This window comes from Nothobranchius furzeri, chromosome 2 (assembly GCF_043380555.1).
Source record: "Nothobranchius furzeri strain GRZ-AD chromosome 2, NfurGRZ-RIMD1, whole genome shotgun sequence".
Classification (NCBI taxonomy): Eukaryota; Metazoa; Chordata; class Actinopteri; order Cyprinodontiformes; family Nothobranchiidae; genus Nothobranchius; species Nothobranchius furzeri.
Window position 1 is genome coordinate 90187132 of NC_091742.1, and position 14581 is coordinate 90201712.

The following is a 14581-nucleotide window of genomic DNA, read 5'->3' on the forward strand; positions in this document are numbered from 1 at the left end:
GCTGCATTTGTTCCGTCTTGCTTGGCAGTAATATTGTCTTATAAACGGCTATTGTGCCTTAGTGTAACGGAGAGAAGCGTCATGATGACGTGGGGAGTTGCTGCCGAGCCCCGGCAGGCAACTGCATTAAAAGTGAAAGTAAACACGAGCCGCAAGTTTTGCTTTTTGAACTAAATCAGCTAAGATGAAAAACTGGAGCGCTGCAGAGCTCCGTGAGCTTCTCTCGGTTAGAGCTGGAGCTCAGATCGTCAGAGACTGCACGGGGACTGTGGAGGACAGACACCCTTAGGAGCGGCTTTGATCTTAAAAACCGCAACTTATGTCCAAGATAAACGCAAGTCCACGGCAGCGCAGGGACCGCCCCATACCCCTTTATGCCGCCATCACTTCATCTTTTAGAAATAAGGACAGGAGTGCACCACATCACCACCACCGTCTGTGTGCACTAGGACAGGTGGGGGAAGGGCGGTCCATTACCTTATCAAGGTAAATCCTGTTCCTCTTCAGCCTCACTCTGACTTAATCAGTCACCAAACTGTAATAAAACCAAAGGTTGTCCACAAGTCCTGACCTGCAGCTCCAGATGTTTTGACTCTAAAAGGTAAGTTTGCACTGACTTGGTGACATGTAGAAGGGTGAGTGGGATCTAGTTCTCATCATTTTTAATTTTACCAGGATTTCAAAGAAAGTTGGTGTCGAAACAGAAAAACGAAACCATCCTCAGCTCTGACTGAAGCGTCTCTCATCTGAGGACTTTGAGCTTTGAGAGGAACACGGCTGATAAGAATCAAGGTAACGTTTTCTTTTCATGAAGTCTTTTTTTCTCTTGCTGGAGTACGATTGCACGAGATATCGCAAAGACCCAACCGATCCAGGTAATGTGAGGGTTTTATGCTGAGAAGCACATTCAGATCATTTTGGGCCAAACTTATGCAGATCAGTTCTATGGTTACATCATCAGTTGTTCTGTGGCTCATTTTGAACCTGACACAGTTTTCTTCGTGTCTGATGGAGCAGTCAGGTCTCCAGGATGGGTCACCAGCCAGAGAAGTCATCTCTAAACCTGCAGACTGGGACTGCGGTGGTTTTTCAGATTCTTCTCCTGATCCACACCTGCACAGGTAAGGTTAGCATGAGCTAAAGGCTAAAAATAAATATGATTGGGGGCCAGTGTTGAGAGTAACGCGGTACAATAGTAATTAATTACGGTAATGCATTGCTTTTTGCTGTAATGCGGTAATGTAAGGCATTACAGGGAAAGAAAATGGTAATATTTACTCGGTACAATTGTCAGTAACGCGGTAATTACAATGCATTTTATACACCCAGAGTCAAGATGTGGGTTTCCTAAAAATTCAAATTGCGGGAAGCCTGAAAAAGATCCAGTATCCACATATATGACGTCATTTATGGACTCAGCTTTGCGGGCATTCTATGAGCAGAGAGGACGCAGCAGTGATGGCTCAAATACTCCAGCTGCGTCCTGCGCACGGCCACTGTTATATTCACAAAATCGCTCCACCAAAACAAAGTAATTCGTTTGCGATCGTTTATGTCAGCCAATATTCTCTGGTACTTTATGTAATTTTCAGCTGAGTTCATAATCTGTGCCCCCGGTGATTTCAACTCATTGCTGCTGGAGCGCAGCGCATATTAAGCTTTTATTATTATTATTATTATTATTTATTTTGCGTTCGGTAGATCCCTTTGGCTGATTAGTTAGAAAGTAGGAAATCTAGGAAACAGTTTTTCTGGAAGACGGAGAAAACATGCAGCATGCAGGAAGTTTAGAGAGCGAAAGGGCCGGAAATTATTCTAATAAAATCAAGAAAACAAAACATAGAACTTAAAAAGAAAAAAGTAGGTAGATTTATCCCCAATACACATCTTTACCAGTGAAAAGCAATAATATATAAGCATTTAATATTTATACATGTGATAGAATCAGATCACCCCAGAAGTCAGTCCCACATCCAGGGCCGTATCAAGGCATTTGGGGACCAAGGCTAAATAGGCTTGGAGCCCCCACCACCTCACTCCCTGCTCAGTTAATATAAGATGGCAGCGTGCTGAGAGTACAGATTGTTGTTGCTTTTATTTAATAAACAATCATTTTAAAGCACTGTTATTATATATGACTGTTTTTAACAGCAATCCTAGCTCAGACACCACATCACCTTCCACATATATGTCATGAGCTCACTGAGCGTCAGGTTACCAGATTCATATTGAAGTTGTTTTTGGTGAAAGTAACTTAAAGTAATGCAAAAGTAGTGTAATGCCTTACATTTTTAAAATTAGTAATATTGTAATGTAATGAATTACTTTAAAATGAGGGTAACAAGTAATAAATAATGCATTACAGTTTTGAAGTAACTTGCCCAACACTGATTGGGGGCAGACTAAGACATGAGCCTTGGTTGTCCGATCCCTGCGATCTAAAAAAGCTGATTTTCATTCCAGGTCAGTCAGAAGACCTGGATCCATCTCAGTCGATAAGAGCGATGGTTGGAGATGACATCACATTACCATGCTCACTGAAACCTCCTAAAGATGCTTCTCAGACGACGGTGGAGTGGGGGAGACTGGACCTGACGCCCAGATTTGTGCATGTGTGGTATGAGGGTCAGGAACTTCTGGTGGACCAAAACAGGGCCTACAAAGGACGAGCTTCAGTGTCGGCTGGCCAACTGAAACATGGAGATGCTTCACTGAGAATCTCAGATGTGAGGCTGACTGACAATGGGAGATACAGATGCTACGTTCCAAAAGCTCAAACAGAAAACTATGTTGATCTTCTTGTTGGTGAGAAAACTGTATTTTTATTCTGATATTTTATCAGGATTTCTTCTGTTTTTTGGCCAACTGAAAAAGCTAATTGCTAGCCTGTTATTAGCCATCAGCACAGACAATCTCTAACAACTATTAACCAGTTGAAGTGCCCTCCTTGGGCACCTACTCGCTCCACACAACGGTGGTATCTGGCCAACGGAGGGCTGCAGGGTACTGTCCAGTGATGGGATTTATGGCTCTTTCATGGGAGCCGTTCATTAGTCGGTCGTTGACCTCAAAGAGCCGTTCAAAAGACTGGCTCCTTTGAATGAAGTGAAGCCAAGCGAGTGGGGCTGGGGGTGGGGGGGGTGGGGGTATTAAGAGCAACGTGTTCCTGCGGTCTGCATGAGGGCGCACAGAGTTGGTTAGGGTTTCTCCTACGTCCGTCAGAGCGGTGGCTGGGTTTGTGTGGGTGTGCTTTACTGACTTCCGGGGAGGTTTGTTACCGGAAGACAAGATGAACGGCTCTCTACAGGGACTCGGCTCTCATCGTTCAGTTTGGAAACTCGTTCAAACGATTTAGCACAGCATAGCATAGTTTATTTATATAGCACATTTAAAATGCAGCATGGGAGCTGCCCAAAGTGCTGCACAGGCTAAAACAAAACACACCCATTACAAGGAGCTAAAACAAAGGATAAAAATCTCAATTAAAAGCAGAGAAAACATGAATAATAAGAACACATTAAAACAATGACACAATAAAACACTAAAACGAGTCACTGTCTAAAAGCCAAAGTGTAAAAGTGGGTCTTCAAACGAGATTTAAAAACCGCCAGAGATGGAGCCTGCCGAACTCCAATGGGCAATGAGTTCCATAGCTTTGGGGCAGCATGGACAAATGCTCGTTCACCCCGCGATTTGAGCCTCATCCGCGGCGTGTGCAGCAGCAAAAGGTCAGCCGACCTCAACGAGCGGGTGGGCACATATGGAGTGAGAAGGCCAGAGAGGTAGGGAGGTGCCAGGTCGTTGAGTGCTTTAAAAACAAAAGTCAGTAACTTAAACTGCACTCTGAAAATGATAGGGAGCCAGTGAAGAAGTGACAGGACAGGGGTAATGTGGCTACGTCGGTGTGTACCCGTCAAGAACCTGGCAGCAGCGTTCTGAACAACCTGATTTGATTCGTTTGTGAACGTCACATCACTAGTGCTGTCCTATGTGAGGTTGGTAAAGTTTCTATCGACTCAATCACTGAACCCCTCCTTAATGAGAATGTAAAAACTGCTTAGTGTCACTTTAAAGGTGTTGTAGAGGATGCTTCTGAACTTTAGGAGAAATCCGGCATCTCCAGATCTAGAAAAAATGTGCATGAGAAAGAACGCTTAGTTATCCTCGTGCACGCTCTGTTCACAAGTAGTTCCCAGCCTTACAGCACTTCTTCTAGCAGTAATCTGAAATCAATTTCTCCAAATAGCATGCAGAACTTTAGCTTACCCGTCGGGCAGAAAACCGGCGACAGAGGCGTCTGCAAGGAGCCAAACCTTCGCTTTCAGCGCACGCTATCGTTGAGAAGAATCTCCTAAAAAACTCGGGTCTTATTTTTCACCTCGGAGGATTTTATTTTCTTATCGTAAACTCCGAAGACTCTTTCTCTCTTGCAACCCTCAGTCATTTTTAAAAGGACTGTTGGGTATTTTTATGTCCTAAAATGAACCACACAGGGAGAAATCAGTAAAGTTATGTACGCTGCATGCAGCAGAGAGAGACCGATCAAAAGCCTGTCAGGCCTTCGTCCTGAAGCTCTGGCTTCCTCTGCACGACAGCTGGTTTTATTGAAACGAAGAGAAAAAAGAACAAGGACCTATTCGTCATAGCCTACGCTAACCAATAACAACGTTGCTTCTGAGCTAAAGCTAACCAATAACAGCTTTACTTCTACCTAAGGCGGGGCCTTCTGAAAAGGAAGTCTCAAGTTACAGGAGTGGCTGCTAGGAGCCAAAAACTGCTGAGTCACTCAGCCTGCAGGACTGTGTTAAGCTGGGTGGACACTGTGCAACTTTTTCACTCGTAGCACTCAGCTTCAGCTCAAACTGTACGACTTCCTCGCAGGGCAGATCTCACGAGTCATGCGCTCACACTGTATGACCCAGTTCTCGGATGCAACCTCATTGCTCACACTGTACGTCTGGTAGCAACACGTCGGACCTAAAAAAATGCTAAAAATAGCAGTTTTTACACAACACGTCAGACTTTTTTGTCTTGCCTGTTGTCCTTTGGGAGTGCTGCAGGAGGACACACAGGGATTTATGGGGGTTGGATGAGGAAAATGAAATAAAGTAAATCTGTGTTTTGTGATCAGTTTAATTTGACATTAACACGACAAACACGCTTTCTTGAAAATCCTTGTCACTATGTGTAAAAAAATGTGAAGAAATGAAAACGAACAACGTGTGTTATTAGGGAAATAGCGGGTGAGCGGTGTTGATGCAGGATTGCGCATGCGCCGTGAGCGGTTCTGGTACTTTTTGGGTCGCAGCTGCTCGCTGCGCCGCTTCAACAGTGTGATACCCTCACGAGGAACGAGCAAAATATCAAACATGCCAGAAGTCCGTGCGGGCTCACGATTGCTGATCGGTAGCTGGTCACGTGGTGTTAATTGCCTCTCGTAACCCCCTGTACACTACACGACGCTCAGCGCAACACTCGCCCCGATCTTGTGGATTCTCGCACGAGTGGAAAATCGGCTTAAAAATGTGAAAAAGTCGCACAGTGTACGCCCGGCTTTACTAGGCAGAGAGTTGCCCAACCCCCACAGACAAACATCAGGTTGCATTCCAGAGAAAGGGAGAAGAGTGTAGAGTTTACTACACACTAGAATCAGCACTGTTGCTATTCAGTTGGAGATTCTGAAAATGACCAATCAGATTAACCTATGAGGCTTAGATCATGTATAAATATCCCGGATACTTATATATTGATCTAAGTTCATACACCAACCTGTTTGGTCTAATTTTAATTCAAAGATTAATGTTTAATTTAAATAATTAAATTCTATAGCAAAAGTTTACTTTGAATCAGAAGCTAGGAATCTTTGCTTTTCAATAACCAGAAATATTATCCCTTTTCTGTGTTTCGTTTCAATAATGAGGCAAGTTTAAAAATGAAGAAATTTTATTACTAACAATTTTAAACTTAAAGATTTGAAACGACAATTATAAACCACAATTCATGGATGACAATTTAATGACAATTTTAACAGCTTTAATATTAAACTTGTTTTAAAAGGCAAACCTGTGGCTGGATGGAAGCTAAATTGGAAATAAGAGTTTGGATGCGTGAATGGAATTATTAGAAGGTTTCTTTCAGAGAGAGGAAGCGTTCTGGATGGAAATGATGTTTTGCAGCTAACTGAGTTTTGCTTAGAGAAAACAGCATCAAACACATTCTGTCGAAGTCTACCTCACCCAATCAGAAGACCCCCTTTTTGGATCCGAAGTGTCCAGGTGGAGATGGTTTCCTCCAGGCACGAGGTTGGTAGAAAAACCTCTAGCACGACCAAATCGGTCCTGAGATGTCTCCTTGGGTCACTCGACTGGTGGAACTATTTGCTTCTCAAAGTCCGTAACTCTGAAGGAGTTTTTGCATCTTAACTTGACTCAGAAATCAATGACTCTGGGTAGAGTTTTTGTCAGCTGGTTACAGTTACGTTTATCTTAGCTATTCTTGTCGGCGTGACAGAACAGCTTGGCAGGGGGTCTGGGCGACCGTCCTGTCTCCTCAGGATGATGCTGGTTTAAGAACTGAACTGAAGCTGGTGATAGTTACAGTTTACAAAGCTCTCAGGACACTCTCTCAGCAAGAAAGCTTGGTCATGCGTCAAAAACATGTGTTGCAGTTATCGTTTATCTGGACTCTGTGTTAGATGGATAAGGTGAAACTGACCTTCTTTGCTGAACACATCTTTTACTGTCATCAACCATAATCATAATTAATCATTATTATACCCAAAGCATAATAATTCATTTCATGTAATTAAAATACCTTTATACTGAACCAAGTGATCATTTATGATGGTTATAATAAACAGTAATAAAATCAGTGAGTTTTGTTAATATTATTATCATCGTGAACTTGAAGTGCCCTCCTCCTGGGACGGAACAGCAGCAGATAGGTAATATGTTCTTCCAGACATCTTGGTTAATTTGTGGATTTAGAAGTACTGTTTGACCCAGCTGGGTAAATGTGACCTTTGCCACAAGTTAGAGAACCTTAATGATGCTACAAGAGGGAAGAGCTCTGTGGATTAACATATGATTACTTAAAAAGGAGCATTTAAAAGAGTAGTATAATGAAAAAAAATACATCAAGGACTCAGTGAGAAAAGCGAGGCTTTCACCATGGGCGTCACACCCGTGGGGGATGTGGGGGTTTCAACACCCACACTTTTCTTATTGAGATTGATCAACACCCACACTTTTCCAGCCGTTTAGCTCACCTCCACACCAGTCTGGTTTCCCTACCTTGCACTCACTCTGCTTGCGCCATCCCCCCCCCCCCCCCGTTTCTCCTTGAAACCCGACATCGGCAGAAACCTTTTATCAACGGTAGTTTCTGCTTCAGCCCTCTCCCCCCTCCCCCTGCGTTGCGGCTGCAAACTCACTGGTGCGCCTGCAGCCTCTCGGAATTCCTGCTGCTCTAAACATTAAAATAATTATTTCATTTTCTGTTCCACTTCTGATTACCTTCAATGGTGTCTGTTTGTTTCAACCACCAGGTACAAAAAGGAGCTTGTTTTTATTTGACTATTTTTCTGTCCTGTCTGTTTATTATCTTCCTGCATCTCCTCTCAATCCTTAAGAAAATCTGCTACCTGGGTTCATATATATTCACCTCATGAGTTACCTTTGAACTGCAGTTCTAAAAGATCTACCGACCGCAAATATAGCGGAGTGCGCACTGGTGCGGTCACCGGAGGACGAAACATGTGATGCTCTCCGCACCGCAGCAGCGAAACGCATCAGGCACAAAAAAAAGACAAAAAGCATAAAAGGATATCAGCCGACATAAACGATTGCGTGTTAAGTTTGTTTTTGAGGTGGCGACACTTTGATAATGTTACTGTGGCCGTGCTCAGGACGCATCTGTCAGGAGCAACAATCAGAGCTCTGCGCCTGTCAGCTCTAAATAATCCCAGCAGAGTCAAGTCAAGTTAACTTTATTTATAAAGAACTTTTCAACAGCATAAAAGCTGACAAAATTGCTTAACAAGCCAAAAAGAACAGAAGTTCCCTAAAAATTCAAAAAATAAGATAAAAAGTTCATCACAAAGTAAAAACATGATAAAAACAAACATATCCAACTGACATAAAAGCTACTAAAAACAGATGCATTTGCAAACTGAATTAAAAGCAACTGAGAACAGATGAGTCTTTAAAAGTGATTTAAAACCAGACAGTGATGAAACCATCCTAATCTGAATTGGGAGTGCATTCCACAACCTTGGAGCTGCTACTGAGAAAGCTCTATCACCCCTGAGCTTTCTCTTTGTTCTCAGCACCTCCAGGAGAAACTGGTCGGCTGACCTCAGAGACCGAGACGGGGAGGGAGTAACTAAAAGTTCACGCAGATACTGCGGAGCAAGGTCATGTACAGCTTTAAAAGCCAATAAAAGAACCTTGTACTCAGACCCGGCGCCAGAGGACTTCACCTGGAGGGGCAATGGGTTTTTCTGGGGGGGCCCAGTAAACCGTGTTTTTTTCAACCCCTTTGCATGTTTATAATCTGTCTGGTGGACGTTACATACATATACATCCAGGTCAAATCCGTCGTTTTGCGTCACCAACTTGTTCTACATAAATAACTGAAAAGCTAAGATTCTTCATTGTTTTATTCCGATTATGTATGCCAATTAAAGATGCAATCAAAACTTAAGACAAAGTAACCAATTTTACTGAACCAATACTTGCAACTCACCGTTCTTAGCTGCGCCTGCGCACCACAGAGTCATCATCTCAAAACCATCCTAACGTCCAGTTAATGTTCTCCAATAACGTACTTAGTCCAAAAGTCTTCTTCCAAATCCTGCCCTGCAGCTTGATACCTTAGTAAATTCTTCTTTTTGCACGCATTTCTCATAATGTTTACATCACAAATACTAGTTAGCATCAGGTTAGCATGCTACTTCTTGGCTGCGTGCTTCTTCTTCTGGGTAAACATTGACTTGGTGCGTTACCGCTACCAGCTGTTAAGAAGTGTAAACTAGGTCTTCTAAACAAGATTTAGAAAATCTAGTGTTTTCTTTCTAAAAAGAGAACAGACAATCCTGTATTTAAGATGGTTCAAAAACAGTTTCAACTTTAATACGCGTTTTAAAACATTTGAATCAAAAGGACAGCAGACACCCCTGAATTCAAAATGGTAACAAAGAGTTTGATGAGGAATGAGAACTAAACTGTCTGCAGGGGAAACAGTACTGCATCTGTTTTAACTGAATACTCCAACCATGTTCTATTTTGGTACCATGATGAAGAAAAACAGCGTATTTTTCCCAGAGAAAAGTCGAACTGGATAATTTTCCAGGCGCACCTGATTAGGCTTATCCACCCCGAGGTCATCTGAACAGCGATTCATGTTGGTGCTGCTGCCACTCGGTGGCGCAATTGCCTGCTGAGACTGTGCTGGAGGCACGGAGAGAGGAGGAACAGAAGCGCTTGTCGCTGCAACTTCTGGCTGCACTGGCCTTTTTGATGATGCGTCATCCCTGCTTGTGCTAGCATTGTTTTTCTGTTTGCTAAACCAAGCTCTGATATCCATTTTAGCAAGCTACTGTACCAAAGTGTCTTCTTCTACTGCATCCAAAACTGTTGATTAGTAACCTAGAGCGCCCTCTGTTGATCGTCTCGAGCCAATTCATTTGCATGCGGTGCTGTAATCTGTCCTGGGCGGGCCAGATCGGCAAATGAGCGGGCCGGGCCCACCCAGGCCCGGCCTTGACACCGGGCCTGCTTGTACTGGACCCTAAAATCCACAGGCAGCGAAGCTAAAATTGGGGTAATGTGCTCCCTCTTTCTCGAACCCGTCAATAGGTGTGCTGCTAAATTTTGCACCATTTGAAGACGGGAGAGGTGAGACTGAGGAAGACCAAGGTACAGTGCATTGCAATAGTCAAGGCGTGATGTAATAAATGCGTAAATCACCATCTCAAAGTCATGACTTGAGAGCAGACACTTAACCTTGGCGATCCTCCTTAACTGATAAAAACTGGCTTGGGTTACAGCACTGATTTGCTTTTCCAGAAGCAGATCACTGTCAAGCCGGACTCCCAGACTGGTCGCTACAGGTTTCAAAAATAGGGCTAGTGGACCAAGGTCAGCACAACTTGGCCCACTGGACACACTAGGACTAAAAAGCATGACCTGTCTTGTCATTATTAAAATGTAAAAAATTTGCAGACATCCAGGTTTTAACCTCATCGAGGCAGTTTAGAAGAGGATCTAAATAATTGGGTAGGCCACATAATAATAATAATAATAATTGGGAATGGGAATGGGAATATAAACCTGGGTGTTGTCTGCATATAGATGAAAAGAACATCCATGTTTCGTAAAAATAGAACCCAGAGGTAGCAAACAAAGAGAGAACAACAACGGGCCCAGCACAGATCCTTGTGGAACCCTGCAAACTAGAGGCGAGGGAGATGACGTGAAGCCACCTAACGAAGCACAAAACGATCTTTCAGCCAAATAGGACTTAAACCAGTCCAAAGCAACTCCTTTAATCCCAACAGACTCTTGTAACCGTGAAATCAGGAGACTGTGATCCACGGCGTCAAAGACAGCAGACAAATCCAACTGTACTAGAACCACAAAATCAGCAGAGTCAGTAGCTAAAAGAATATTGTTTAAGACCCTGAGCAGTGTCCGCATAGATAATGTAATATCAGTAGAACCAGGATCGTTTCGGCCTCCCACTGGGTGTGTTGACGGCTTCAAGGAGCTCCCTAGCTCACCCGTAATTCGAATCCTGCGTATAGCACAAGTTTGTCGCGTGAGTTGCCGGATCCTAGCAGACAGTTGCCGGACGGTCGTTTCAAAATATGATAGTTCCCGCATCTTGTTCCGGCAAGATCTGGCTCAAATGAAGCCCTGATTGGTGAATATTAAGCATGTTTTCGGAAGGACTTTGTTACTGTGAATCATGCGCAGACCCGTCACTGGATTGAGGTTGAGTTTAAATTGACAGCTGATGACATCCACAGACAATATCCCCCACACTTTTGAAAAGCTTGCAACACGCCTGGCTTTCACTTGTCACAAATTGCGACTAATTGCGACATTGATGACAGTTATGTAGGTCAATCGTCCCGATGAAACACCTGGAAAAAAAGATCCTCCGCTTTACCTTTAACATCTCATTTTATTGTAAAAAAAACATGACCTCTACCGGTTTGGAGTTGGCAAGAAAACAAGAAGAGACAAATGGGATGATCAGAGAATTAATGACTACATTAAGGGAGAATCAAGCCAGCAGAACAACGCTAATGGTAACGAAGTGGATAAAAGGAATGAAGGCTGTTTATTTAATGTTCTTTAATATTTGACCAAATATGGATCTAAAAATGTACAGATGAATGTCTGGAGTTGGCTTCTTCTCCATGCTTGTGTGCTTCTTTGGTTTTCTCCCCAAAACTTACATGTTAGGTTAACTTAGAGTTTAAAGCATCTCCGATTTTAATGACACCATGTTGCCATATTTTAAAAAGAGAGAATGTGCAGGAATCTCTAAAGACAGCATTTATATCAACTCAGAAAATTGTTACCATGAATTTTTTCTGTAAAGTGAGGTGTCTCTGCTGCAGGTGAGACACTGACTAACTCCTCCACCTCGTATCTCACCAGGGTCGGTGTCCTCACCTGAGATCAGGTTAGCAGGACTTGATGAAGGCAGCAGTGGAGTGATGTTGGACTGTAGCTCTGGAACCTGGTGGCCAGAACCAGAGCTGCTCTGGTTGGACGCTGAGGGACACGTCCTCTCAGCTGGACCTACAGAGACAACCAGAGGTTCTGATGGTCTTCTTGCTGTCAGCAGCAGAGTTACTGTGCAGAAAAGCCCCAACAACACCATCACCTGTAGAATCCATCAGAAGGACCTCAAGCAGAGCAGAGAAACCCACGTCCATGTTCCAGGTAGAAGACCCGGACATGAAGTCTCCAACAGGTCACTTATGGAGACAAATAACACATTTATTCTTGTTTGTGCTTCAGATGATTTCTTTGTGGTCCGGTCCAGCTGTTCTGTTTCTATCAGCTTCTCTGTGCTGTTCTGCTGCTTGTTCCTGGTTTCAGCTTCTGTTCTGGTCTGGAGACAAAGACACCTCTGTGAGTTCAACTTGTTTCATCTGATCTTCTAAAATGATTTTATGTTACATTATTTATGTAATACAGTATTATGTAATATTTATGTATTATGTATGTATTATTGGAGTGGCAGACCGGGGTAGTGGTCCCCATCTTTAAGAAGGGTGACCTGAGGGTGTGTTCCAACTATAGGGGGATCACACTCCTCAGCCTCCCTGGAAAGGTCTACTCCAAGGTACTGGAGAGGAGGGTCCGATCGATAGTTGAATCTCAGATTGAGGAGGAGAAATGTGGTTTTTGTCCTAGCCGTGGACCTGTGGACCAGCTCTATACCCTTGCAAGGGTGATGGAGGGGGCATGGGAGTTTGCCCAACCAATCCACATGTGTTTTGTGGATTTGGAGAAGGCTTATGACCGTGTCCCCAGGGGCTCTCTGTGGGGGACGCTCCAGGAGTATGGGGTGGGCCATTCAGTCCCTTTACCAGAGGAGCGTGAGTTTGGTCCGCATAGCCGGTAGTAAGTCGGACCTGTTCCCGGTGAGGGTTGGACTCCGCTAGGGCTGCCCTTTGTCACCGGTTCTGTTCATTACCTTTATGGACAGAATTTCTAGGCGCAGCCGTGGTGTGGAGTGTGTCGAGTTTGGTGGCAGGAGAATCTCGTCTCTGCTTTTTGCGGATGATGTGGTCCTCCTAGCGTCATCCAGCTCTGACCTTCAGCTCTTGCTGAGTAGGTTCGCGGCCAAGTGTGAAGCGGCTGGGATGAGGATCAGCACCTCCAAATCTGAGACCATGGTTCTCGAACGGAAAAGGGTGGCTTGCCAACTCCGGGTCGGGGGAGAGGTCCTACCTCAAGTGGAGAAGTTTAAGTTTCTTGGGGTCTTGTTCACGAGTGAGGGTAGGAGGGATCGGGAGATCGACAGGCAGATTGGTTGAGCATCTGCAGTGATGCGGACGCTGAGCCGATCTGTCGTGGGGAAGAGGGAGCTGAGCCAGAAAGCCAGGCTCTTGATTTACCGGTCGATCTACGTCCCAATCCTCACCTATGGTCATGAGCTTTGGGTAATGACCGAAAGAACGAGATCGCGGATACAAGCGGCCGAAATGAGTTTCCTCCGTAGGGTGGCCGGGCTCAGCCTTAGAGATAGGGTGAGGAGCTCGGACATTCGGAAGGGACTCGGAGTAGAACCGCTGCTCCTCCGGATCGAAAGGAGCCAGTTTAGGTGGTTTGGGCATCTGGTCTGGATGCTTCCTGGACGCCTCCCCGGGGAGGTGTTTCGGGCATGTCCTGCCGGCAGGAGGCCCCCGGGTCGACCCAGGACACGTTGGAGAGGTTACATCTCCAATCTGGTCCGGGAACGCCTTGGGGTCCTGCCGGAGGAGATGGTGGAGGTGGCCGGGGAGAGGACGGCCTGGAGCTCCCTAGTTGGGATGCTGCCCCCGCGACCTGGATAAGCGGAGGAAGACGACGACGACGATTATTTATGATGAAGAAGTTCTTCTGTTATTTATGTTGGTTTAATCTTTACTTCACATATATAGATTCTTACACTTTGTCAACTTTTTGTTTTTGCAGCAAAGAAAAAAGAAACAATAAAAACAATTGAAGAGGAAAGAGAGCTGATGAGAGTGGAGCAGAAACTACAAGATGATGACCTTAAATCACGAATACGGGAGCTGGAGAAGAAACTTACAATCCAAATGGCGGAGGCAAAGAATGATGCTGATGAGTTCAACAAGAAGATTAAAGACTTTCAAGAAGAAACAGAAAAAGAAACAAAACAAAACAAGAATAAAGAGATCAAAACTGGATCAGGCTTAACACTGAAGGAAATAGTGAGGGAGCACAATGCTAAACTAGGTGAAAGAAAGAAAGGTTATGATAAGATACTGTTAGACATTCAAAAAATGATCCGTGAAAATAAAGAAAATCAAAATCAGGTTGAGTGCAAAGAGGAAAAGAAAGAAAATGAACAAGAGGAGATGAAAAAATAACGAATGCCAACTGGGAAGAAAAATAAACAACTTCTCCAATTTTACTTGTTTTGTCAAATGAGTATCTCTCTTTTTATAAAGGTTATTATTATTACCATAGTTTATTTTTATCAAAACTACTGGTTTCTGGTTTTGGTACATTCTTTAACCCCCCCCCCACACACACACACACACACACACACCCACACGCACGCACGCACGCACACACCCACACACACACACACACACACACACACACACACACACACCCACATAGGTAGAGGTCACAGATGAGCTTCAGGCCATGTAATTATTTCCTGATAGTTGGACATCTACATACTCAGATTGGATAACAGCACCACCACTCTGCCAGTGACTTGACACATGGATGTTTTATCTCCACATATAACACATGCCTGGAGGACTTTCTTACATGTGGTGAAGTTGCAAATGCTAATTGATAGCTTAAACTCACTGAGACGT

The 14581-nt window shown here is 44.1% G+C and overlaps 1 protein-coding gene across 2 annotated transcripts; it reads left to right on the forward strand.

Annotated features, from left to right (window-relative positions):
• The first annotated feature begins 491 nt into the window (after positions 1-491).
• Positions 492-14163, forward strand: LOC139066165 (butyrophilin subfamily 3 member A2-like). Of its 2 annotated transcripts, none has more exons than XM_070548310.1 (7): positions 492-601; positions 676-875; positions 1018-1121; positions 2464-2805; positions 11670-11957; positions 12036-12149; positions 13701-14163. In XM_070548310.1, exons 3-7 carry the CDS (start codon positions 1031-1033, stop codon positions 14117-14119), a joined length of 1254 nt encoding a protein of 417 aa, XP_070404411.1. In that variant the 5' UTR covers positions 492-601; positions 676-875; positions 1018-1030; the 3' UTR covers positions 14120-14163. The 2 variants fall into 2 exon arrangements, with proteins under 2 accessions (XP_070404411.1, XP_070404410.1); XM_070548309.1 differs by having other exon boundaries at positions 676-792.
• The last annotated feature ends 418 nt before the right edge of the window (positions 14164-14581 follow it).